Source organism: Sorex fumeus, unplaced genomic scaffold (genome assembly GCF_029834395.1).
Source record: "Sorex fumeus unplaced genomic scaffold, SorFum_2.1 ptg000122l, whole genome shotgun sequence".
Classification (NCBI taxonomy): domain Eukaryota; kingdom Metazoa; phylum Chordata; class Mammalia; order Eulipotyphla; family Soricidae; genus Sorex; species Sorex fumeus.
Genome location: NW_026606179.1, coordinates 50,822,478 through 50,847,615, shown reverse-complemented (window position 1 = coordinate 50,847,615; position 25,138 = coordinate 50,822,478). Strand labels below are relative to the sequence as shown.

General features: G+C 48.4%; 1 protein-coding gene across 2 annotated transcripts in view; it reads right to left on the bottom strand.

Annotated features, from left to right (window-relative positions):
* Positions 1-652: 652 nt before the first annotated feature.
* Positions 653-25,138, bottom strand: part of UTP4 (UTP4 small subunit processome component) — a 31,661-nt gene continuing 7,175 nt past the window's right edge. Inside the window, exons 5-17 of one of the 2 annotated variants that reach the window (XM_056136833.1) lie at positions 24,517-24,606; positions 21,379-21,590; positions 18,340-18,511; positions 18,157-18,248; positions 16,533-16,629; positions 15,623-15,687; positions 13,505-13,627; positions 12,994-13,150; positions 9,786-9,892; positions 8,394-8,489; positions 4,983-5,168; positions 3,076-3,186; positions 653-854 (exon numbers count right to left, since the gene is read on the bottom strand). In XM_056136833.1, coding sequence (XP_055992808.1) covers positions 738-854; positions 3,076-3,186; positions 4,983-5,168; positions 8,394-8,489; positions 9,786-9,892; positions 12,994-13,150; positions 13,505-13,627; positions 15,623-15,687; positions 16,533-16,629; positions 18,157-18,248; positions 18,340-18,511; positions 21,379-21,590; positions 24,517-24,606 — 1,625 coding nt within the window. In that variant the 3' untranslated portion in view covers positions 653-737. The remainder of the gene's footprint in view (positions 855-3,075; positions 3,187-4,982; positions 5,169-8,393; positions 8,490-9,785; positions 9,893-12,993; positions 13,151-13,504; positions 13,628-15,622; positions 15,688-16,532; positions 16,630-18,156; positions 18,249-18,339; positions 18,512-21,378; positions 21,591-24,516; positions 24,607-25,138) is intronic. The other variant, XM_056136834.1, reaches the window with a different exon arrangement.

Here is a 25,138-nt window from a genome sequence, read left to right as displayed (position 1 = left end):
GGAGTAGCCTGAGCACTGCAAGATTTAGCTCCAAACCCAAAGCCCCCTCCCCCAAGAAAAACAATTCAAAATGGGATGTGTAACAGGAGAAAAGACGATCAATGAGCCTGACATCCCAAAGTCTGTTTTCCTTTGCAATATCATCAGTAGTCCATCACTAAGTCCAAGACACCCATTTTTCCAGTGTCCTTTCTTGAAACACAAATGGGAGGGGGTGGTGATCACAAGGAAAGCTCAATGCAGACCTGCCCTCCAGGAGTCACCATGCAACTGTGTGATCAAGTGTGTAAGACCGGTCATCACAAGCTCAGTGGTCAAGCGCAGGGAGGGGCTAGCCGACAAAGAACGCTCAGAATCACTCTGTACTGACCGGGCAACCCCCAAGAAGCCAGCATTTTAGGGCAATGCTGGGGCAGGTCCCATGCCACCCCACGGGCTGCCAGCTGGTGCAAAGGTCACCAGCCCTCTGATGCCTCCGGCCTGTGTTGGGAGGAAGGGCAGTCATTATCCTTTTCCTGGGACTGTGATCTAAAGAACAAACATGTCTCTGAACATGATCCCAAGTACAAATACATGGGAGTTGCTGTTCACTTTCAATGTAGGGAAATTACTGTCCATTATTTTGGAAGAGAACATTTATAATAACCAATCGTAAAGAATAACTTTGTTTTATTATCATGATTTGTGAAAACAAACAGGGTAGACAGTTCAAGGAAGGACACAGCCAGTGCCCGGTTTTAAGTTCCAAATTTCTTCTTTTTAATGGGTGGTGGGAGCTGGGCGATGATGTCATCCAGGGGCCGCTCGACCGCCACCAGTGTCCGCTCATCCAGAAGGTCCATGAAGAGCAGGGGCTGTGGAGAGAAGAGAACAATTCTTTTTCCGGAGGGCCACACCCAGCGATGCTCAGAGCTTCCTCTTGCTCCTGCTCTCAGGAGTTATTCCTGGCAGTGCTTAGGGGACCATACAGGGTACTGGGGATGGAACCTGCGTTGGCCGCACGTAAGGCAAACTGACTGCACTGCTAATCCGGCCCAAGATAATAACAATTCTACCAGGAGTTAGTTGCAGGGGTGGTCCCAAGCACATGCAAACCAGGTTTGATCTGCCACACCCCGCACCCCCATGCGGGGAGGGAGAAACCTCTGAGCAACCCTGGGTGTGACCCAGAAACAAAAAAAAGTCCAGCTCAAAGCTGGAGGAAGGGGCTGGAGTGATAGCATAGCGGGTAGGGCATTTGCCTTGCATGCGGCCGACCTGGGTTTGATTCCCAGCATCCCATATGGTCCCCCGAGCACCGCCAGGGGTAATTCCCGAGTGCATGAACCAGGAGTAACCCCTGTGCATTGCCAGGTGTGACCCAAAAAGCAAAAAAAAAAAAAAAAAAAAAAAAGCTGGAGGAAATGTGTCTTTTCCTGCTTTAGGACTCAAAAGGGTTGAAAAGATTAGAAGGATTTGGGGCAGGGGGAGGAGAAAGGGGCTGTGACAACTCTCTGTAGTGGACTGTGGGATACAGGGGCTCTAAGCAAACAAGACCACTGTATTGTTATCTCTGGTCCCACAAGGTTAGTGGAAGATTTTACTCATTTTACTAAGACACTCTTTCTCTATACATCACGGATTCCCTAATTTCTCAGGAACCAGTACTGACTGAGGGCTTTGGAATCTGTATGCTTACCAAAAGGCAAATCACGAATGCATCAAGAAGTTAATCAGGGACTGGAGTGATAGTACAGCAGATAGTGTGCTTAGCTTGCATGTGGCTGACCTAGGTTCTATTCACAGTATCATCCCCTGAGCCTGCCAAGAGTGGCCCAAAACACCAAAAAGAAAAAAAAAAAGTTGATCAGCTCTGAATAGATTATTTTTATTTTCTGGTTTTTGGGACCACACCCTGCAGTGCTCAGAACTTACTCTGGGTGGTGTTTGAGGGATCGGCTATGGTGTCAAAGATCTTAGCTGTCTAAAAAGCCAAGTGCCTTGAAAAGTCTCCCCTTTATTTTTTTTTGGCTTTTTTGGGTCATTTCCAGCGATGCTCGAGGGGACCATGTGGGATGGCAGGGATCGAATATGGGCTGGCTGCATGCAAGGCAAACACCCTCCCCACTGTACTATCATTCTGGCCCCCAAAGACTCCCCTTTAAAGAAAATTATTATTATTACTATTATTATTTTTGCTTTTTGGGTCACACCCAGTAATGCTCGGGGGTTACTCTTGGCTCTGCAGTCAAGAATAATTTCTGGCAGTGCTCAGGGGACCATATGGGATGCTGGGGATTGAATATAGGTCGCCGTGCAGAAGGCAAATGCCTTACCTGCTGTACTATTCCTCTGGCCCTGAAGAAAATTCTTGCAGGCCCAAGAAAACCCATGGTGAAATGAAAGGGTGGGAGTGTTTCAGGACCCCGAAAGAACGCCAATTTGTAAAAAATGAATAGGGACTTCTAAATTGGCACGAACAGGTACAGACCCTAAGATCAATGGGTATCTGTTTCATATACAGTAAAAAACTATCCCCAAAGGAAAGTCACAATAAATGCAATGTTTCTATTTATTTGGGATATACTATAGCTTGTGGAATATTCAACTAGAAATCAACAAAAAAAATTTTTTTTTTTTCCTTTTTGGGTCACACCCAGAGATGCTCAGGGGTCACTCCTGGCTCTGCACTAAGGAATTACTCCTGGCGGTGCTTGGGGGACCATATGGAATGTTGGGGATCGAACCCGGGTCGGTTGCATGCAAGGCAAACAACCTACCCGCTGTGCTATCGCTCCAGCCCCTAGAAATCAAATTTTGAAAGCAAACTTTAACAGAAAGGCCCTAACTGAAATCCAACACTATTTCTCATTACCTATGTATTTACACAGAATCTGCTGTATGTAAACTCAAATCTCAAATATACTTAGGTGAGAACACACAATAGACACATAATCAGAAAGGTTATGTAACTCCTCAAAACTGGCTCTCTGTATATAAGATGAAGGCATTCTTATTTTCTATCATGGAACTTAAAAGTATTTTGATAATATCACAAGGAACCAACAATTCAGAATATCACAGACGATATTTTACCTTATATATCTTAGAAATTTTAAAGGCATGGTCTGTGCGTCTCCTGATGACATCTGATTCGTTCGTAGGAGGAAGTGGATTGTAGAGTAACGTTTTGTCATTTGGAAGAGGCTAAAAAGAGAAAGTTATTATTATTTTATTATTGTGGAGCCCGGCAAGCTACCGAGAGTATCTCGCCCGCACGGCAGAGCCTGGCAAGCTCCCCATGACGTATTCGATATGCCAGACACAGTAACAACAAAGTCTCCAATGGAGACGTTACTGGGCCCGCTCGAGCAAAATCGATGATCAACGGGAGGGCCTTTACTTTACTATTGTGGAGTGACAGCACAGAGGTAGGGTGTTTGCCTTGCATGCAGCTGACCCGGGTTCAATTCCTCCGCCCCTCTTGGAGAGCATGGCAAGTTACCGAGAGTATCTCGCCCGCATGGCAAAGCCTGGCACGCTCCCTGTGGTGTATTCGATATGCCAAACACAGTAACAATAAGTCTCACAATGGAGACGTTACTGGGCCCACTTGAGCAAATTGATGAACGGGAGGACAGTGCTACAGTTGTTTTTGGGCCATACCGGGAGTGTGCTTGGGAACCGTATGGAATTCTGGGGATAGAACCTGGATGGACTGGGTGCAAGGAAAATGCCCTACCCACTGTATTATCTCTCTGGTCCCAAAAGATACTGTTTAAATTGTTCCTTTAGTTGGGCTTTTCAGACCGGGGAACAACGTTGTTTTTCAAGCAGTCACCCATCTCCCAAACACCATACTCTGCATTCATCATCTCCCTCCTCTCTTCATTCCAGAAGAGGGCCAGCCACTACTCCAGCTCTTCTCGAGGGTGGGAGTATGAGGCAAGACAGAACTTGAACATGGTGCAGGCAAGATCAAAGCACCCATCTGGGGCTTCTGGCCAGTCTTGTCAGTAACATTCTGTCACAAGGGAACAAACTGGCTGCGTGAGAGTTGGTCTCCGAAGGCTGCCCCGAGAAGTCTCGCCAAGCAGATCACAGCTCGGCCCCGTGGCTGAAGTTCTACCCAGGCGAAACTACAATAACCCCCCCGCCATGATGTCACTGACACCTTTCGAGGTGGCGTCTGGCTAGGCAAGTGATATTTCATCTCTGACTTCCTTAGGAAGTAATGCTGCCCAGCCTGAGGAAGCGATGGACTTATCACCAAGGCTGGGGAAAAAATATGGGTCACTCTGGGCCGAGATACAAAGGGGCAAGCGAGTGGGAGGGGCCCTTCCTGCCCCATCTCATAGAAGGCGCTTGTCAGCCAGCTTGGCTTCCCACGCCCCGAGGGCGCGCGGCCCACTGCGAGACAGTTCCAGGGACACATCACCACGCACCCTCCTTCAGAGCCATCTGCTGCTTCCCCTGAAGCCCAGGACACTGTGGCGGCTGTAACCCGAGCTAAGGGGCACGGCAGGCAGGGCCACAGGTCAGGGTCTCTGGCAAGAAAGCGCTTGTCCTGGCCCCTAACCCAAGGGGAAAAAAAAAACACAACAATAAAATCGGGTGAAGCTAATCAGCTTCTGGCAGTGGCTAAAGTTAAGAACGGAAAAGCAAAGCTCACATCCCACCTAAATCACAAGGCATGCGGAATGGAATTTTCTGAGCTGGCCTTTTTTCAAGACAGTCAGCCCCGCAGCGGAGCGCAGGGATAGGGTTGCAGCGTGCGGCCGAGGGGCGTTGGGGCCAGCACTCCAACCCAGATCTCCGCTGATGACCTGGAGCAGGGGGGAAGGTGAGGAGAGGGCCACCGTTGGTGTGCTGACCTCCTCTCCTTGCCTGCTACACCAACACACAAAGGCCCACCCTGCCCCCGGGCCTCCAGAGCCCGGGAACAGGACCGAGGAACCCTGCTGGCTAGAGGCAGGAGGGGCATAGGTCGCCGGAGAACTCACTAACGACTTGTCGATGATGCAGAACATGTAGGTGTCGTGGAGAAGGATGTGCGTCGGCCTCTTGGGATGAAAGCTGATGTGTGTGATGGGAGTATCCCTTTGGAGCCAAAGGTAATGGAAACCCTGTTTCTGGATGGTCCGGCTCCACTCTGTGTACTGTTTGTCTGGGATGCTGTACTCAAACACCTGAGGAGAGAAGCGGAGGAGAACGTTCACTGGGAGGTTATTCCCCATTCCGAAGCAGGAAAGACCTACGCAACCTTGACGGGACTGCAGTCAGCCTTATACTCTCCCAGGACTGTTTTGGCAGGGGCAGAAGCAGTGCTGGTCCTGGGCGCTTACTCCTGGCTCTGTGCTCAGGGATCACGTCATATGCTGCTCCGGTTGGCTGCACACAGGAAAGCTCCTGTACTAGCTTTCTGGCCCATGTTTTCCTACTATTTGTTTGTTTTTGGACCACACCCTGCAGCGCTAACTCCTGGCCCTGCACTCAGGAATCACTCCTGGCAGGGCACAAGGCCCATGACTTGCCAGGGACTGAACCCAAACTGGCTGCGTACAAGGCAAATGTCTGACCCACTGTATTATCACTCCCACCTCTCAAGCCCCATTTTTAATACAAATTTTAAAGGGAGGCATTTTAATCTTGAACTTTGTGTTTTGTTCACATCCTGGCTCTGCTCAGGACTTACTCTTGGCTCTGCACTTAGGGGCCACTCTGGGCGGGCTTAAGGAACCATATGGGGTCCTGGAGATCAAACCCGGGTCAGCCCTGTGCAAGACAAGTACCTTACCTAACCTGGGTACTATTTTTTTTTTTAAACCACATTCAGGGGTTACTCCTGGTGGTGCTCGGGGCACCAGATGAGATTCAGGATGCCAACTGAACCTGGGCTGGCCGTGTGCAAGAGAAGCACTTCCCCCCCGGTACTCTCTAACCGTGAATGGATTGCCCCCCTCTTTGATTCTTGGCTTTCCCCAACTTTGGAGAAGTCTTAATTCTCTCCTCAACACATCTCTCTTCCCTATCCCCATATTTTTCTAAACAAAAGTATTTTAGTTTAGAAATTAAAAAACATTTCAAAGCTAAATTTTAGAATGAATTTTACAGTACAAGAAAGTTTATATTAAAACACCTGCCATCTGCCATTCTCTTCTCCAAAAGCAGTGTGCTACTTCTTATGTATTTTTTTCAGTTATTTTATGCAAACAATATGCAATACTCTGCATGTTGCTTTTTCTTTTCTGGGGTGGGAGGGCAGTTGTGTTCTGAGGAGGGGGTCTCTGCCAGGAGCACTCAGGATCACACCGAGGCCTCTAGTATACTTTGCATGTGCTCCAGCTCACTGAATATCACTTCAGCCCTGCACAGGGCTTTTTCCTCTTAGAATCACATTATATGACTGGATCGTATCAATTGACTTTTCACACTCCCCCTGAAAAGCAGAGAACAGTCCACACTCTTTGTGGCTGTACCATGATGACCTAACTCTGCTCAATAGATGTTTTGGTATTTCCAATTTTGGGCTACTACAAACAAGGCTGCAAAGCCTGCATTCATGTCTTTGGCATAACCAGAAATGTAAGAAAAAATGTAAGGAAAAGGTCCTACAGTGGGGCTGGAGAGACTGTATAGCAGGAAGGCGAGTGTCGTTTATGTGGCTGACCAGGGTTCCACCCCCAACACCCCATATGGCTCCCGAGCCCTGCCAGGAGCGATCTCTGATCGCAGAGCCAGGAGTAAGTTCTTAGCAGGAACCAGGTGTGTAATAAAAACCAAAGCACTAGGACAGCAGCGAGGGCATTTGCCTTGTGAGCAGTCTACCCAAGTTTGCTAAATGACACCCCATATGGTCCCCGGAGCACCACCAGGAGTAATTTCTCAGTGCAGAGCCAGGAGTAATACCTGAGCATCACTGGGTGTGACCCCAAAAGCACATCCCCACCCCAAGAACTTTTAGAATCAGAGCTAAAGATTAATCAGATTTACAATTCTTTTTACCTAGGTATCACCAAAATATTCTCCCACAGGATCATACGGATTTATACGCTATATGAAGTACTCGATTTATTCATAAACACAGCACTGCATTATCAACTAATTGATCTTGGCCAATCTAAAAGATAAAGTTCGCGCCAACTTCAACGACTGAGGAACTAGTGCAGTAAAAGGAATTAGGTCGCCATCATCACTCTGTATGAGAGGACAAGGATGTGTTTTCAGCAACTGTTCACTCCCTGAAATAGATTTCATTTTCTGGATGAAACATGTAGGTGACAGCATGTATGAGTGTAGGAACGTGGAGCTAACCCAGACACACTGCAGGTCCCATCTAGTCTTTTCAATGGCACAGTGAGGAAGATGCTGCATTGTACACTATCATTTTATAAATGAAGATAAAACACTACCAATAACATAATCAGTTCTACAGCTTAGGTTTAAAAAAAATTGGGGGGGGGGTGGTTCTTAAGTTACACCTGGAAGTGTTCAGGACCTACTCCTGGTTCTGCATTCAGGGATCACCCCAAATGGTGCTTGGAGGATGGTGTCAGGTGCTTGGGACTGAACCTAGATCAGCTGGTGTGCAAGGCAAGTGTGCAAGATTATCCACTAGGGCTGGAGCGCTGGTGCAGCAGGTAGGAAAGGCATTTGCCTTGTTCGATATCCCTGGCATCCCTTATGGTTCCCTGAGCACCTACAGAAGTGATTCCTGAGTGCAAGCCAGGAGTCACCCCTGAGTATAGTCACCTGGTGTGACCCAGAAAGAGAGAGAAAAGAAATTTATTCACTGTACTGTGTCTTTGACCCAGATCAGGCATTAGTATTTTTTTAAAATTCGTTTTGATTTTCTGGCAGTGCTCAGGGGTTACTCCTGGCTTGGCACTCAGGAATCACTCACGGCAGTGTTCACAGACCATATGGGTGTACTATCTACCTGCTGTACTATCTCTCCAGCCTCCTCTGGTACTTTTAAAGCTCTTTTCTTTACATAGTAAGGAACAGTCAGTAGACCAAGGCCTAATCTTTGCTGATAATAGTGACTTGATTAGACCAACTTTCTCATTTGCAAATGTAAATCTATGCTCTGAGTCACTTTCAACCCTCCAGGTTGTATTCCATCCTCCATCCAGTTTAACTCTAGTGTCTGATGCACCAGTAGGACGTGGAGTTTCCGCTCCTCCAGAGTCTCCACGCCCCCCCATTCCTCCGCACTCAGCCAGCCACCGAGGCCGACTGGCCTGTGATGAACCCACTCTCTTTCCCGAGGCCATATTTCACACAGGAGAAAAGAGCCTTCGAAGGAAGTTCGTCCCAAGTGTCACTGTCTCAGCTTCAAAGTGTCACTGTCTCTGTCCACTTCAGAGCTGTAGTCCAACAGAAAGGAATTCAGAACCACTGGCCCCGCTTACCTGCTGGTCAGAGTGCGCGATCACCAGGTTGTTGGTGTTGGGGGCAATGGCCAGAGCAGTCACGGGGAAGTTGTAAGCAGGCACCGTGCAGTGACGCTGGGGACAAGGGACAGTCATGAGACAACCCTTCATGAACCCCCCCTGGGCTCAGCGCCCCCCAGTGGTACTTGAAGGGTGGGGGACAGGTAATGCTGGGAACTGAACAGAGGTCTCCTGCGTGCAAAGCATACCTGAACCCATTGGACAAATTCTCCCACACAGGCCGGTTTCCAAACAGATTCCTTGGAAGCCAAGGAGTCTATGGAAGACCCAGAGACAGGGCACTTCTCCAAAGACTACACACATTTTAACTTCATTTTGGTTGGTTTTCGGACCACAAGAGGTGCTAAACAGGGGCTACACCAGCTCTGGGCATGGAGGTTACTCCCAGCAGTGTTAGGGGATCTCACAGTGCAAGCTATCAAATCCAGGGCTCCCACACACAAAGCATGTGCAAAGCAAGTCCTTCAGCCCTTTGAGCATTTTCAGCCTCTGTTTCATTTTAAAAGAGAAAGCATGCTGAGGACGCAGGGCGTTGGCTCGAAGGCTGGAGCGCATGGTCTGCAGGCAGGACTCCTGTGTCCCAGCTCCCCATGGTCCCTCTGTCAGCACCGTCCTGGGAGCAGCTCTTGAGCACCAAGTACCACGGGTCTGGCCCCCAAAGCAAACAACATATTTTCAGCTTACTATTCAACTCATCATGACAGCAGTTGCAGAAGACATCAGAGCGAAACTTTCCTGTCATTCCCTACGTCTGTACAGATTGTTCACAGATGTCACTGAACAGCAGAAAGCTGTAGTTCTACACTGTGTTTTATTTATGTATTTTGGTTCTGGGTTCATACTTGGTGATGCTCAGGGCCTACATCTGATGGTACTCAGAGAACCAAGTGGTTCCGAGGACTGAACTCAATTCTCCCACATGGTAAGCAAATGGTCAGCCACTGAGCGACCCCTCTGAGCTGGAGTGAATATGCTTTGCACGTAGGATGACCAAGTTTGACATCCAGCACCAGATGGTTCCCCTAGCAATGCTTGGCATGCCCACCCCCCACAGATGAATAAAAACAAAGGCAATTGTTACTATTTCTAATAATTCACATGGATAAACCAGAGTGTTCTCCGTCCAAGCAGAGGAACGGATGTGGACTCATCACCCCCAAATTCTTAATTCCAAGCATTTATGCACAAGTAGTCCCACTGTTCTCTTTGCACATTACAGACTATAGCTTGTGGGTTCCAAACAAGTATCAACAGGAAAAATTCCTGAGGGGGGAAATAAAAGTCCTGAAAGTTCCAGGTCCTGCCAGTTCACCGTGAGCCCTGGAAGTGGAGGGCGAAGCCCTGGCTCACCTTTAGATGCTTCAGGCTGTACACATGGACGCCGGCACTGGTACCCGCTGCAGCCAGCCAGTTCCCATCTGGACTGACCGCCAAAAGACACATGGACTCCACAGACCCTGGGAAGAGCAAGAGCAGCTGAGTCTCTGGATCTGCAATGCTCACAGCCTGCTCAGTCTTGAAGACAACGCGCATGGTCTGTGAGACACTCAGGCTAACTCCTGCCCCTGCTCCCCTCATTGTTATCTTGGTGTCAGGGGCTGGCTGTTGTGCTTGTCCTCATTCTGGGTTGGTGCTTGCTGGAGGTCACGCTGCACCCAGGGGCTGGGCAGTCACATTTTTAGCTGTGGTCCTCACATACACCTGGAGCTTGGCACTCACTGTGGCTGTGTGAGGAATCCACGATGGTTCTGCAAATGAATCTGCCTATTACCTTCTCCTGGCCCCTTGAATTAGCCGGCGTTCGTGTGAAAGGGAGCCAGAGAGAGAGAAACCTAGTCATCACTGCTGAGCCTCAAGTCAGACACAGCCTATGTTCGGGAACGCGGAGTCCCAGAGCATCTGCTACCAAAGACAATAGTTTGTTTAGGTAAATTCCTTTCCCACCAAATAGGATCTTTGTTTTGTTTTTGTTCGTGGGAGCGGCCCCTGGCCTGGGTGCTCACCGGTGGCTTCTGACTCTGCTCAAAGAACCACATTGTGCTGGGGACCCAATCCAGGGATCCGACAGGCCAAGCATGTGCTCCAGACCTTTCTCCCCCAGCTATCGCTCTGCCCCAGCCCAACAAACAGTTCTCATCAAAGTTATGGGAAAAGATCAGACCGAAGCCTTGAAGCCGCTCTAATTTGCTGGGTGCCCGCTGTATATTTAGCACTAAGGGAGGACAGGCACGTATGAGCCAGCTTTGTCATCAAAGGACTTTAAACCAATTTGGCAACATGAAGATTCATGTGGGATAAAAGTCAGTGATGTTATATGCCAAAGTATGTGCTCTAACACCCCCAAACAATGAGAAGGCTTTAGACAAAGCAGATGCTAAGGATGGGTGAGGTGGGTAGAAAATGAGAACAGAATGATCTAAGTGACAGAAACTGGGATATTTGTGACTTGAGGGCTAGAAAGGAAGCAGTTTGACTCTAAGGTTAAGTGAGAGAAGAAGGAGGCACACATACTTTATGCACGACACATGGCTTAAAGCATGTCCGTTGTGCGCAGTCTCACACGTGCAGGGCAGGAACACTTTCACTGAGTCACATCCCTGGCCCACAGCTTAATTTTAAGGTGTGCTCAATGCAAGACAGAGCCTTTTAGTTATTTGGGGCCACCCCCAGCACGGCTCAGAGGCATCACCTGGCAGTGACTTTGGGACCGTATGTGGTTCTGGGAGCCAAAATGGGGCTGGCTGTATGGAGGGCAAGCGCCTTAGCCCCTGTACTATCTCTGGCCCCCAGAGTCTGTGTTCGCTTTTGGGCAGCACCAGGCTGTGCTCAGTTTACTCCTGGCACTATATGCTCAGGGATCACTTGTGATGGGGCTGAGAGTCATAGGGGATGCCAGGAATTGAACCCGGGTCTGTCGAGTGCAATGCAAGCACCCTGCCTGCTGTACTATCTTCCCAGCCCACCTAAAGAGCCTTAGATTTATTGTAAGTACTCCATAAAAATGTCACTTTAATTTCTTTGACTTCCTTTATGTCTTTGGAGTACCTTGTGTATAGAGAATTTAAAGTGTGCGAAGGGGCTGGAGCAATAGTACAGCGGGGAGGGCTTTTGCCTTGCACACAGCCAACCTGGGTTTGATCCCTGGCACCCCATATGGTCTCCCAGCACTGCCAGGAGTGATTCCTGAATGCAGAGCCAGGAATAACCCCTGACCATTGCCAGGTGTGACCCCCCCCAAAAAAAAACCCCCACTCAAGCTGCCCAAGTTTTGGACAAAGCAGAAGGCTAAAGCTAGGGGGAACACTGACTTCTCAGACTTCCATCATTCACTCAGCAATAGTTACTAACACACTCACTCCTTCCCGCACATGCACAAATACTCAGAGAACATGAAAACATGTTCATGAATGTTTTACAAGTAATAAAATGGTTATGCGCAAGTTTGCCTTTGAAAAAACTATGGGGTTGGAGTGATTAAAAAAACCCAGTGGGGAGGGTGCTTGCTTGCACAAGGCCAACCCGGGTTCAATCCCCAGTATCCAATGGTCCCCTGAAGTCACCAGGAGTAATTTCTAAGTGCAGAGCCAGGAATAACACTGGGTGTGGCCCTAAAACCAGATAAAATAAATCATGAAGGGTCAGAGAGGTAGTATAAGGATTAAGTGGTGAGGTAGTATAAGGATTAAGTGGTTAAGGCACTTGCCTTGAACACAGCCAACCCTGGTTCAAGTCTCAGAGCAGGGGTCATTCCTAAGCACAGAGCCAGGCACAGTCTCTGAGCCTTGCTAGGTCTGGCTTTCGCAAACCCAAAGAAAGCCCCCCAGAAAAGACTCCCAAAATGAACATATCTATAAAACACCAACATGTATACTGGAAATAATATTATGGTAATTCTTTCTGGATGTCAGAATTTTAGATGACCTTAACTTTTTCCCACTTAATTTTCTTTCTGCTCTGCTGACAAAACTCGCCAAGGTGATGAAACTTTGCTAGCCCCAAATAAGGAAACAAAACCCCAGTGAGAAAAGAGTAGGTGTGAGCAGCGTTTCAGATCTCATCAAATGTTTTCATTTGCCAGAAATTCTCCTCCTACTTTAAACTGCAAACCTGGGAGGGCGTGTTTGGAAGAGTGGAGGAGAGCATTAGTGAGCCCTGACAAAGGTTTATTTTTATCTCGGGAGTGTGGGAGGGAAGACAAGACACTGTTTAGTCACCCGCGGTGGTGCTCAGGGGCTACTCCTGGCTCTCTAATTGGCAATGCTCTCGTGGTCCTTCAAGGGACATGTGTTGGCCAGGGATCAAACCAGGACTGGCCTCTTGCAAGGCAAACACCTTAACCTCAATATCTCTCTGGCCCAGCGAAGGTTTTTTAGGTTTTGGGCTACAGCTGGTCATGCTCTGGGGTTGCTCCTGGTGGTGCCTGGGGGATCATACAGGATGCTGGGATCAAACCCGTGCCTTACCCACAGTGCAATCTCTCTAGCCCCAGTGAAGGTCTAAAAGGAAAAAAGACTTCTCGTAGACGAACAAGTCTGGTGGGCAGAAACCCAATTCCCACCTGACTGAGGCTGGAAAGTGTGCAGGTGCTTGAAACTTCCTTCCAACAGCTGAATGACATGCAGAGACCCTTGGTTTGAGGCCACGAAGAGCTTTGCTGAATCTTCAGAAAACACAATTTGAAGGGCAGAGCGAAGGAATGCTGGCAGTTTCGAAACCTTGGAATAAACCAATATGGAAAACCAGTAAGAGAGGTCAGTGGATCCCAGAGCGCATCAAAAGTTAATCCCTGCTGGCTTAATGTCACAGATGCTCCTGGGAGAGAGGGTCGCCAGGGACCCGGCGGGGCGCAACGATGTCTGGGACACTGAGACGGCCCTTGGGGTCTCCAAAATCCTGAGCCTTCCTGTCACTTCCTGGTATTTCTCTACCCTTCCCAAAGCATAATCAATTCAAAATGGAAATAAAAAGACCATTTTATAACAGCTGTCTTCAGTTAGGTCTCCCTGCGCAAGGCCTCATAGCCGGCACATTTCCACTTCACACAAAGGCCACACTGGCTCACCACTTACCCTCTGGAGGCTGATGTTGTCATGCCGATAATTCAATCGGTAGAGGAAAAACCGGGAAGCTGTAGAACAGGCTACCCAGCCGCCACAGGGGGAGATGCAGCTGCAGATGATGTTCTCAGGACCCTGGCGTGTCAGAAATCAGAGTCAACATTCAGGCAGGATCTTTTTGGGGGGATGAGAAAGCACACTGGTGGTGTTCAGAGGAACTGAATCCAGGGCTTCAACATGCAAAGATGTGCTCCAGCCCTTTGGGCCGTCTCCCCCCAGCCAACTTCATATGACAAAGTTCACTGCAACCTGACCCTCAAGCTGATATAAATTCAGACACAGCTGTAAGAACTGACACAATCTTGACGTCTCCCCCCAGCCAACTTCATATGACAAAGTTCACTGCAACCTGACCCTCAAGCTGATATAAATTCAGACACAGCTGTAAGAACTGACACAATCTTGACGTTCCTAGGCTGTCACTGTAATTTTTCCAGAGGTGGCATATCTAAATCTGTGGCTTTGATTTCCAATGCCAAGAACAGAGATCTGTGAAAACCGAGCTTAGATCCTTCCAAACTTCATCTGTACCATCATACAAAACGTCAACTTTATTAACTGGTACAGTGAGGTACTTGAAACAGGCTCTTTGGTACCAAATGTCTATGTGCTGATTTCATGTTTGACAACCTGCCTGAACAACTGTTATAAAAAAAAAAAAAACAGCAGTGAGTGGAACAGTGGTATAGCAGGAAGGGCGCCTGCCTTGCATGTGTCCCATACGGGTTCCATCTGCGGCACTACAGATTGTCCCCTGAGCCTGCCAGGAGTGACCCCTGAGTGCAGAGCCAGGAGTCACCCCTGAGCACCACCAGGTGTGGCCCAGAAAGAAACAAAAGAAAAGAACAAAATAGTAAGCAGGGTTGGAAAGACAGCAGAGAGGTTAAGGTGCTCGTGGCAGAGCCCTGAGTGATCCCGGGTACCACACGGTCCCCAGAGAACTGCGGGGTCATGAGCCAACCATCCATCACACTCCCCAACCAAAAGAAGAAATAGTCAGCATAAAAGCCAGCAGAACACACACAAAAGTCTAATGTAACATTTACATATTTTGTAAAAAAACTCAAAACAAAGTAAAATACACATTCTTTCAGAGAAAAAGACCCCAAAGGCTATCGAGTAACAATTATTTCTGGAATAGGACTGGAATTAAAGCGGGCATGGTGGTCCATACTGAGAGTTTTGGGGGCTAGAGCGAAAGTAGAGCAGAGAAGGTGCTTGTCTTTCAAATGGCTGACCTGGGTTCGATCCCTGACATCTCATAGGGCCCCTCGGTCCCTGCCAGGAGTGATCCCTGAGCCGGAGCTAGAAGTTAGTCCCACCATCACTGGATGTGGCCCCCTTTGCCCCCCGCAAAAAGAAAAAAAAACGCTGTCATTTATACTAAGATGGTTTTTGCAAACACTGATGTAATAAAAATGTGAACTTTTAAAAAGGAAGATACCAGTTTGCTTCTCATAGTATAAAAGGAAAGGTTACACACGAGGAACGTGTTTTCCCGCGCAGATACAGGAAACCACAGGCAGGAACAGCCTCTGGCTAGGAGGCGCATATTTCACTATCCTTTTTAGTTTTTGAATTTTCAAAAATATGCAAAGAAAATTTTAAGTGTCATACCAGATGAAAAACCAATTTCACGTAGTCATGTATCCAATAAATTTTGAATGTCCAACTTAAATTCACAAGAAACTTAGTTCTGGCAACGTAGTATGAGACTAAAAATGTTAACTTTTACAAAAATCGAGGGGTCGATTAATCCTCAAAGTTCTGAAACGGAAACATGTGGATTTAGGAGTGTAAGCAGTTAAACTTCCTTAATCAATAACATCAACTGGGGTGGGAGTACACTGTTGGGGCACTCCCAAGGGATGCTCAGGACTGTGTTCAGGGATCACTCCCGGAAGAGTCCAGGAGACACAATATGGAGCCAGGGATCGAACTGGGGTCAGTTGTTAAGCTGACATTAACCCCTGTACTATTGCCCCAGCCCTAATAAATAAATTTTTAGTACAAAAGAAAACCTAAAACTATACATATTTTTGAACATAACCCCCCAAAAGCTTCGCTTACCTTTGTCTTGAGGTGCAGTAAGTGATCGGCACCTTTAGAGAGTGGAAGGGTGTCCCCATTCTTCCCTGGAAAAAGAAACACCCCTGAGGTTTTTCTCTCTCTCTCAAAAAAAAAGGTTATTTGTACATACTTCTTTTAAAAAGATATTCCTGGGTGGCATAAACTCTCTATCCAGTGGGAAGTCAGAAAAATGCACATTAGAAGCTGGAGTAATAGTATGGTAGGTAGGGCGCTTGGCATATCTCCGACATCCTATAGAGTCCCACGCACTGTCAGGAGATTTTTCTAAGTGGAGAGCCAGAAGTAACCCTTGAGCATCGTTGGGTGTGGCCCCCAAAACCAAACCAAACCAAACCAAACCAAACCAAACCAAACCAAACCACATGAATGCCCTAAACACTCAACCTGCACATCAGTAAGCAGCCCGTTTCCTCACGGTGTGTGGAGAGGCAAACAGTGGGTCCTTTCTTAGCTTGAGGCGGGACTGTCACTGAGTTTCAGGAGCTTTGTCCTGCAGCCACACGTGCCGAGGGGTGGAAGTGGGCTTCTCTCGTGGGGCCTTGATTTCAACTTCAAGTGTTTTAGACCCTAAAGCAAAAAGCCTCTACTCCCCCACACATCAACCAAACCCAAACACTTCCAGGGCCACCATACTGTCACTCACGTATATCTACACAGCCTCCTTTTACCAGGCAGGACCGGGTACTTCCAACTGAGGTTCCCCATTTAATGACCAAAACACTCTGAAGAACTCCAGTGCCTCTTTAGTGGGCGGGGGAACCAACACTCTGATGGATAAAGAAAAATCTACGTCCATTTCCCCACAAGCACAGTTTCAACCACAATTCCACTTTCTGACTTCTTCTTCCTGATTTCTTTCACTGGAAATAGCTTTCGAAAAACGTCTTACCTGTTGCAGCCGTAGATCCTAGCCGCCAAAGTTCCAAGTGATGAGCAAACTGAAATAGGAGAAGCTGCCTCTTCTTGGAACAGGAAACAAGCCGGCGCTATAAGCAAGAGTTGGAAAGTGATAAATAAGCCAGGTCACCTCTTGTCTCAACACAGGCTGAAAGCCATTTATTTGATAAATGATCCGAGTACCGCCATATGCAAGACCTAAGACTCTGGTGGAAAATAATCTCAAGTGGAGATTAGTGAAAAATCATCTCAAGAACCTTCTGGCCTAATCACCAACTGTGCTTTTCTTTGTTGTTCTCTCCGGTCCCGGCAACAGAGAGAATAAAGGGAAAGGAACGGGAACCAGTTTTTTAAAAAAATAATTTTATGGTATAAAAGGGAGATAAGAGATTAATGGAAATTACATTAAGGTTTTTTTTTTGCTTGTTTGGTTTGGTTTTGGGCCATACCTGGCTGTGCTCAGGGTTCATTCCTGGTTCTGAACTATGGGACCACTCCCAGAGGGCTCAGGGTAACATGCATGGTGCCAGGGACTGAACTGCAGTCAGCCACATGCAAGGCAAGGCCCGACCTGCTGGACCATCGCTCCAGCCCTAAGAATTTTAACATGGCTAAGCACAGCAGGTAATCAGAGAAACGCTCCGAGGAAACCAAATATAGTCTCATGGGGGGAAGGCAAGGAGCCCAAATGAGGTTTGCTGATAAAAATTAGTCAAAGAAGGTAGGATGAGACACTCAGAGCAAAGCAATGGCATGTAAGAGGTTGAAGGTAAAAAAGAGAAACTCTGGACAAATAGTCTTCCTGAAGGGCCCAACTGAAGGGGGGAGAGATTCTCCAAGCGAGTGAGGGGAAGCGGAAGGGCAGGATCCAGATGGGCCCATGTGTCGTGCTCAAGAATGAGGTCTTCAAGCAGAAGGCGACAGGGATGTGCCTGAAGCCTCATGCCATGAGGCAAACTGCTTTGTGAATAATCAATGAAGGTAACACAAATGCATCATTTCCAAGCTAGTGTCAATGCATTCAGGGGAGGAAAGACACGATGGCAGATGGTGGCAGGTGACCAGAAAGTGACTAGGCTCAGGAGATAAGGAGGGAGGTAGCCTCAGTAAGGTCTATTGCTTCAAAGAAAAAGACACTTGAAGCTGGCACGGGAAGAGGGTTTCCAGCTCGGAGGGATGTCCATCTACCTCGAAAGAACATCGGAAACCTGCACTTTCCTGCTCCCACCCAGAGTAATTCAGAGTCCCACCTTCAAAACAAACAACACTCCCATAAAGCATGGTGACCTGGAAAGAAAACGATGACCCCAGAGATTGTCCAGAAGTGCCAAGGCAATTCCCTAGGCCCCCATCAACATAACAGAGGGAGGGTCACCTGGAAACGCCAGGAGCACTCCAGCTTGGGGGCACCTTTGTCCCAGGAGGGACATGATTCCTCCCTTTTCACTCGATAGGCATCTCTTCTCCCTTGCCCCTCCCTTCCCTTAAATCCAACTTCAGGGGAAGTAAAAGCAGCAAGGGAGAATGAAGGAGGCAGCAGCCCGAGAGCTGTGCCAGCCTGTCCAGAAAGCAGGCGCGTGTGGGGAAGGGCACAGGGAGACGGAGCTCACACTTACGTGGGGGAAAGTGATTTTCCGGAGAGCGGCGTCGTAATTCTTTACCTCTACTTTCTCCATGAGAGGACGGATGACCAAATGGGTGTCGGTGCCTGGGGCGGGGGGGAGAGGGGAAAAGGCATCAGGATGGGAAGAGGCAGGGCTGGGCTACCCCCACATGAAGCCGCAGAGGCCTGCACCCACCTCCGGAGATGAGGGCTGTGGGGCTGTGGGCCACGCTCCGCACATCGTGGGTGTGATGCTGGAAGGGCTTCGTCCGCACCCACTGCTTCTCACTGCCGCTGGAAGTCACAGAGACCAGCTGAAAATGGAATACCGTTCCCTCGGCTGTGCCCACCACGAAACTGTCTTCTTGCTGAGAAATTAAATCATCGGGGAGGTACATTTGAGCAAAACAAGGCCCAGTCTGAAAAATCTGCCCTGACGTTTTCTGTGTGGGTCGCTTAAGGGGAAGCACCTATGTCCAGCACTAGGAGGCAAGGTAACAATGTGCCCGCTATTGACGAAAGAATATGTACCGCAAACTGACTGTAAAGAAACATTTCTCGGGGCTGCAACAATAGCACAGCAGGTAGGGCATTTGCCTTGCACGCCGCCAACACAGGTTCGATTCCCAGCATCCCATATGGTCCCCTAAGAACTGCCAGGGGTGATTCCTGAGTGCAGAGCCAGGAGTAACTTCTGTGCATCGCTGGGTGTGACCCAAAAAGAAAAAAAAAAAGTTCTCTCTATTCTTTTGGGGAGGGGGGGAAGACAGGGTGTGGTATATGCGTGTGTGGTGGAGGGCACATCCAGCAGTTTTCAGGGTTAACTCTTGGCTCTGTGCTCAGGGATGATCACTGCTGGTGGGCTCAGGAGCCCATATGGGGTGTTGCTCATATGGGACCATGCAGTACCAAGGAATGTACCGGGCTTGGCTGCAGGCAAGGCAAGTATCTTAACCCCAGGATTACTCTTCAGCCCCATAATTGTTTTTTGTTGTTGTTGTTGTTGTTGTTGCTGCTAGTTTTTGAGCCATTATCCGCTCATGTTCAAGGCTACCTCCAGCTCTGTGCTCGACGGGTCATTCTTGGCAGTGTTCTAGGGACCACATGAAGCCAAGAACTGAACTTAGGTCTCCCACATGCAAAGACTGCACGCAGCATTGAGCTACCTCACTGGCCCCCAATACACGTAAGTTTGGGAAAGAGAGGACAGTGAGGAACATCAGCAGTTAGTTAGATCAGAGTAAAAGCTAGGGAGCCAGTCAAGGGAGAGTCTGAACGAGTCTGATCAAATGGCGGCCGCCAACTCCAAATGTGACCATGCCAAGAGGGCGCTGCTCCTTCAGTAACCTGCACTACTGGGAGAAACTGCCATTCCCTCCTGGCAGAGGAGCCCTTTGATGTCTTGCAGCTAGTTTAAGTAGCAGAAAAAAACAGAGCAATGCAAAAGACTCCTCTGTACAGAAATGCAGATTTTTCTCCCCAAGTGAAAGCTACTGATTATTGCCCCAGGGACACTGACAGCCCTGTAACAATTTGCTAATTCATTTCAGCATTCCTGCGCCTTCTAGACATCTGTGTTCTTTTAAAATCTCCGTTTGAACTGCTTGTAACGTCTCACTGGCTCCCTCATTAGTTAATAATGAGCTCTAGAAAAATCTCTGGCCACGTTTCCACTTCATGTTTGTACCAGTCACGGTTTCACCCTCCCGTTTTATCCAGCAGAGGTAAGGAAAGGAGAACGTTCAGAGATGAGGGACAAGACCGTGCCCCTTCAGCAACCCCCGCAGCTCTCGAGGCCACTTGCAGGCACACGGTGGTGATGGAGGAGAAAGAAGAGCAGAGACCCGCGGGCCACACGTGGGCGGACGACTGAGGGCACAGCCCAGCCCTAGCTGGGAGGATGCTCGTGGGAAACCATCAGCTAAGAGGAAACAGAGACACCAAGTGGCTGCAGGCTCCCACCAGACCCAGCTCGCTGGATTTATAAGGAAAAAAACTACACTGGCCCCAAATCTCATCACTCTAACCCCGGGGTCGGAACTGTCAGAAGTGAAAAAGAACGGAAATTCAAAGGCAAGAGGAAGGAAGTGAGGGCAAAGATGGGGTGTGGGCTGGCTGCTTCACCTGGGGAAAAACCATCTCTGGACAGCCCTGTCCGTGAAAGCAAACGCTCCCCGAAACTGCAGAAATGGGTTCCTACTGCCTAGGTGAGGGGGAAAAACATCGAAGACCCAACAGGCTGATCTGACTGCTATTGCTCTTGAAAGGAATCCCATTATCAAAAAAAAAAAAAAATCAACTGTACTGGGAAACCTGTGAATCAGGACTAGGCAGAAAAATCAGCCCCAGGAAACTATACTACGACCTGCATGTCCCCCTTTAAGACAGCAAGGGCTGGAGAGAGGGCGGAGCGGCCGACCCAGAGCAGACCCCCCGCACCCAAGAGGTTCCCCAAGCTCTCCCGGAGCCTAGGAATAACCCAAAAACAAAACCAACAAAGACCCACCAGCAACCCCCCCAAAAAACAAAATCAGCTCAGAAGATAAAGAAAAAAATGATCTCTCCACCAATTTCAAAGCCTCCCTCTGCTGTTTTTTTTTTTCTTTTTCTTTTTGGGTCACACCCGGCAATGCACAGGGAGTTACTCCTGGCAGTGCTCAGGGCACCATATGGGATGCTGGGAATCGAACCCGGGTTGGCCTCGTGCAAGGCAAATGCCCTACCCGCTATGCTATCGATCCAGCCCCTCCCTCTGCTTTCTGAACTGAAATTCATGTTACCAAAAGGGAAGAGGCACGTCTATTCAATACAAACTCACTAAAATCTCATTCAAACAGAAGAGAATGTGCATTTTCAAACTCACTATGAAGTGATCCTCTAACTTCCCAAGCAGGCAGCAGGAGAGGACTCGCCGCTCGAAACGGGTATGCTAACTTTTTTTTTTTGGCTTTTTGGGTCACACCTGGCGATGCACAGGGGTTACCCCTGGCTCTGCACTCAGAAATTACCCCTGGCGGTGCTCAGGGGACCATATGGGATGCTGGGAATGGAACCCGGGTTGGCCGCGTGCAAGGCAAACACCCTACCCGCTATGCTATTGCCTCCAGCCCCTCGAGACGGGTAGAGTGGAAGTGCCTCCCCTGTCATCAGGCTGAAGGAAGCTGCTCTGCTGAGCCAGCAGCCACAGCCCCACACCCAAGTCCGTGGGAGTTGCTCAGAACAGGAGCGTACTCACGTCAGACACAGCAATGGACTGCACGTCAGCATTGGCGATGAGGTGGTTCTTCACGAGTGTCCCGGTGGCCGAGTCCCAGAACTGCACTTTCCCGGCAGAGTCCACACTGATGACGGTGCCATCAGACAGGAAGGCCACGCCCCAGATGATGCACTTCCGCTTAGACACACCCATATACTGCCTATCCACCTGCATCTTATGGACAGTGCTCCCTGAAAAAGAGGCAAAGCTCACATTTGGATGGTACTTACTTGCGTGGTCTTCAGAAACCTGAGGAGGCCTCAGGTGGTGGCTGCCTACGGAGACCACAGACAGACAGCAAACAGGCATGAAGTCGGTCCTGAACTCAAGGTTGTCTGAACATGAGGGGCAGAGGGAGGAAACAGACTGGGGTAGGGGATGGAAAAGAAACATTTGAGGTGTTACTACTCAAAACTGGCCACGTTTCAAGCACAGTATACTCTGCTCTTTTCCAGAAGCCCGTGGGAGACGGGGAGAAAGACCGGAAGCAAGAAATGCTGGGAACCTGGACGAGACCTGGACGGTGACGACTCAGCAGCACACTGAGACCACGTCCTAAGTCGAAGTGGGGGAAGCCACGACACTGCCCGATTTAGACTGCAGGCCCCCCAGAGCCTCAGAAAGCAGTGGCCCAGCGCTCCAGAACAAGATATGAAAAGTGGGGTCAAAAGGAAGGATTGGTAGAAAGCTTAGGCAGCTGTCAAAACCCCCAAATACCCGACTCCTAAGAAGTCGGGAGTCCCCGAGCCCACCTCAAATCAGAACGGAGATTTATTTTCTGAGGAAGGGCAGCTAACGGTGGGAGTGGGAGTACGATGTGAAAATCATGAAGTGAAAAGTTACTGACCACATGTTGAGAACACTGGTCTCCGCCTTAGAATGCTAATACCCAGTTTATTATCACCGGACAGGAAAAGTAAAGAACATTTCTGGGAACTCAGGTGAGTCAGAGTTGGAAGAGCCTGCCCTTACAGTCCAGACGGAGCAATGTCCAGCGAGGCCTGGGGAGAAGGGAGAGGCGCATGCGAGGGACCGCTTGTCCTACAAAGAGAGGCCAGACTGACCGGAAATAATAAGAAAGGAAGCAAGAGGCAGGGAAGGAACACTTGGCAAATGCTATCATGAACAGCCTTAGGAAGAAGAGTATGTCATCAAACAAAAAGAGAATGCTGTAAGAAAGAACACTCTAGAAAATGGTGGGGGTGGGGGATGAGGAGAAACAGGAACTCTGAAAACAGCAAAAAATGAAAAGGTTGGGGAGGAAAAAAAAGATGGAAAGATAAATGAATGGAGCGGAGTCTGATCTCCAGACACATGTGGATGGAGAGCCTGTCCTACAGAGGCCAAACCGGTGACAGAGGAAAGCATGTCGGGAAGAACAAAGTCAGGCAGGGCCGGGGGAGGGGCTCGGCAGCTGGAGCACAGGCTTTGCGCGAGGGAGCCCAGGAGAGCTGCCCAGAGCACCCCCCACCCCAGAAAGTCAAAAAAGAAAAATTAAAGGGGGGGGGGAAATAAGCCAGTATTCAAGGGAAGATAGAGAAACTCATCAAAGATTATTTGGATTTTTGTTTGTTGGGGGCCATACCAGACGATGCTCAGGGCTTACTCCTGGCTCCATGCTCAGGAATCACTCCTGGTGATGCTCAGGGGACCATATGGGATGTTGGGATCGAACCTGGGTTGGCTACGTGCAAGGCAAGCACCTTACCCGCGGTATTATCTCCCTAGCCCCGCATTTAAAATTATTATGAAAACATGTCTTGGGTGGCTTGGGCGGGAATTAAGAGCCTAACAAGAATATAAAACCATTGATCTTGAGATCTATACAGCAAGAAACGGAACCGCTAAGTTTCAGAAAAGAAACTAAGGAAGGCTCAGAACACTTGCAGGAACACGAGCACCTGCAGCACCCACACAGAAGCCCCACGCAGAGCAGCACAGAGTCACAACGGAACAGGAGCGGGACGCTATGGGGCCGACCCTGGTGCCCAAATTCAAAGGAAAAATAATTTTCAACCTAGGGTTCTTCTCATGAACTCTTCCTCAGGATCCAGCAAGTCTAGATAAAATAAACCAGGAAAGTGACATGGAAATGAGAGAGCAAGCACGAGACCCCTGGAATGCCTGGAAAGCAGGAGTCAAGTTATCTCGGGACTGTGAAGCAGGGCAGAAAGCTCCGGAACAGTTTCCTTCAAAAGAGAAAAGATTTAGAAAATCATGTGCATCTTACTCGAATGTAAAGAAAACACTAACAAAAAGCCTACATGAAAGCAAAAGTAATTTACCATACAAATATTTGTATCATTACTACTGAAGGGACCAAACTTGTGAAACAGCCATCCCAGGGGTTCAGAAGAAAGAGGACTAACAGTGGAAGCCAGCAATGGTTTATAACTAAAAAGTCAAAATGGGAGCATAAGTTGGAGCTGCACCACATCAAGAGGAAAATCAATATATCAACCGTGACTTTGAGGTCATAAGGGGATGCCCACTTCTTTATTAACCTCAGAGATGCTCTGAAATATTAGTGATACAGACCTCTAAAAGACATACAATGTAATAATAACAATTAAAAAAAGAAAAGTCACTTAAGCATCGAGGGAGAAGGAGACACTGGGACTGTTTCATCTCCCGTCTCACACCCACCGCCCAAGCCAAAGGCAATCTCATGCCCGCCGCACTGAGCGAGTCTGGGGGCCAAGAACAGAGAAAGTACAAGCCTTCTACTTCTTGGGCCTCAGGCCTCGGGCCTCCGGAGCCATGCCAGCGGGAGTTTACGTTCCTAAGACAGGCGTCTCCTTTGAGCAGAGAATGGAGTCACGTAAGCGGGTACTCTGTTGATTGTTAACAGCAAACATTTCACCTGATGATGGTACAATGTACTGTGAATTCTTGTTATGAAGAAAAACTCTGTACCTCCTCAAAAAAAAAAAAAATCAAGATTCTCCGAAAAGTGTCAGTAACAGTCAAAGAAAAGAGCGTATTTCATAAAGCCAATGAGAAGTTGGGCCCTACAGGTCACCGAAAGCATGACAAGGGCTCAAGCTGTTGGAAACCCAGAAATGTGAAGCTGACAAATGAGACCCACACCCCAAATGAACTGAGAAAAACAGTCACCTGATTTGACATCAAACACACTAATGTAGTCTATGGAGCCAGCTGCAATGTGGGTAGCAGAGGGATGCCAGCTGAGACTCAGGATGCGACCTTCGGGAGTTGTACAACAAAAAAGAAAGTGACACGCACATAAATATACAGCAAAGGGTAACTGAGTTCTCCGTGCACATTATCTACAGAGCACCGCGGCTCTCGTCTCCCGCACTCTGCATAAAGAACTGCTTTACACAGAAAGAAGCAATTTCCCTTGGGATCTCACGATGAAATATCTGTTACTTACTTCCATAATGCATAAATGGTTGATGGGAGTACAAACAAGCACAACCTTTTGAGGGTGATCTGGTAGTAACTTAATGAAACTTACACATCTGGCCCAGTAAACATACTGGGATTTAAATCTTTGATTAATCAAAGAGAAATACTAGCATAAACGCCCAAAATTAGTTAGCTAAGAATGTTCACCCAGGAACTGCTCAGAGGGCTGGAGCACATTCTTCATATGGAGAAGTTCAGGGTATAATCCGTGGCCTGATCTAGTTCCCCAAGCACTGAGCTGGGAACAGTCCCTGGGCACTGCCAGGTGTAAAAAACAACAACAAAAAAAACCAAAAAATAAACAAAC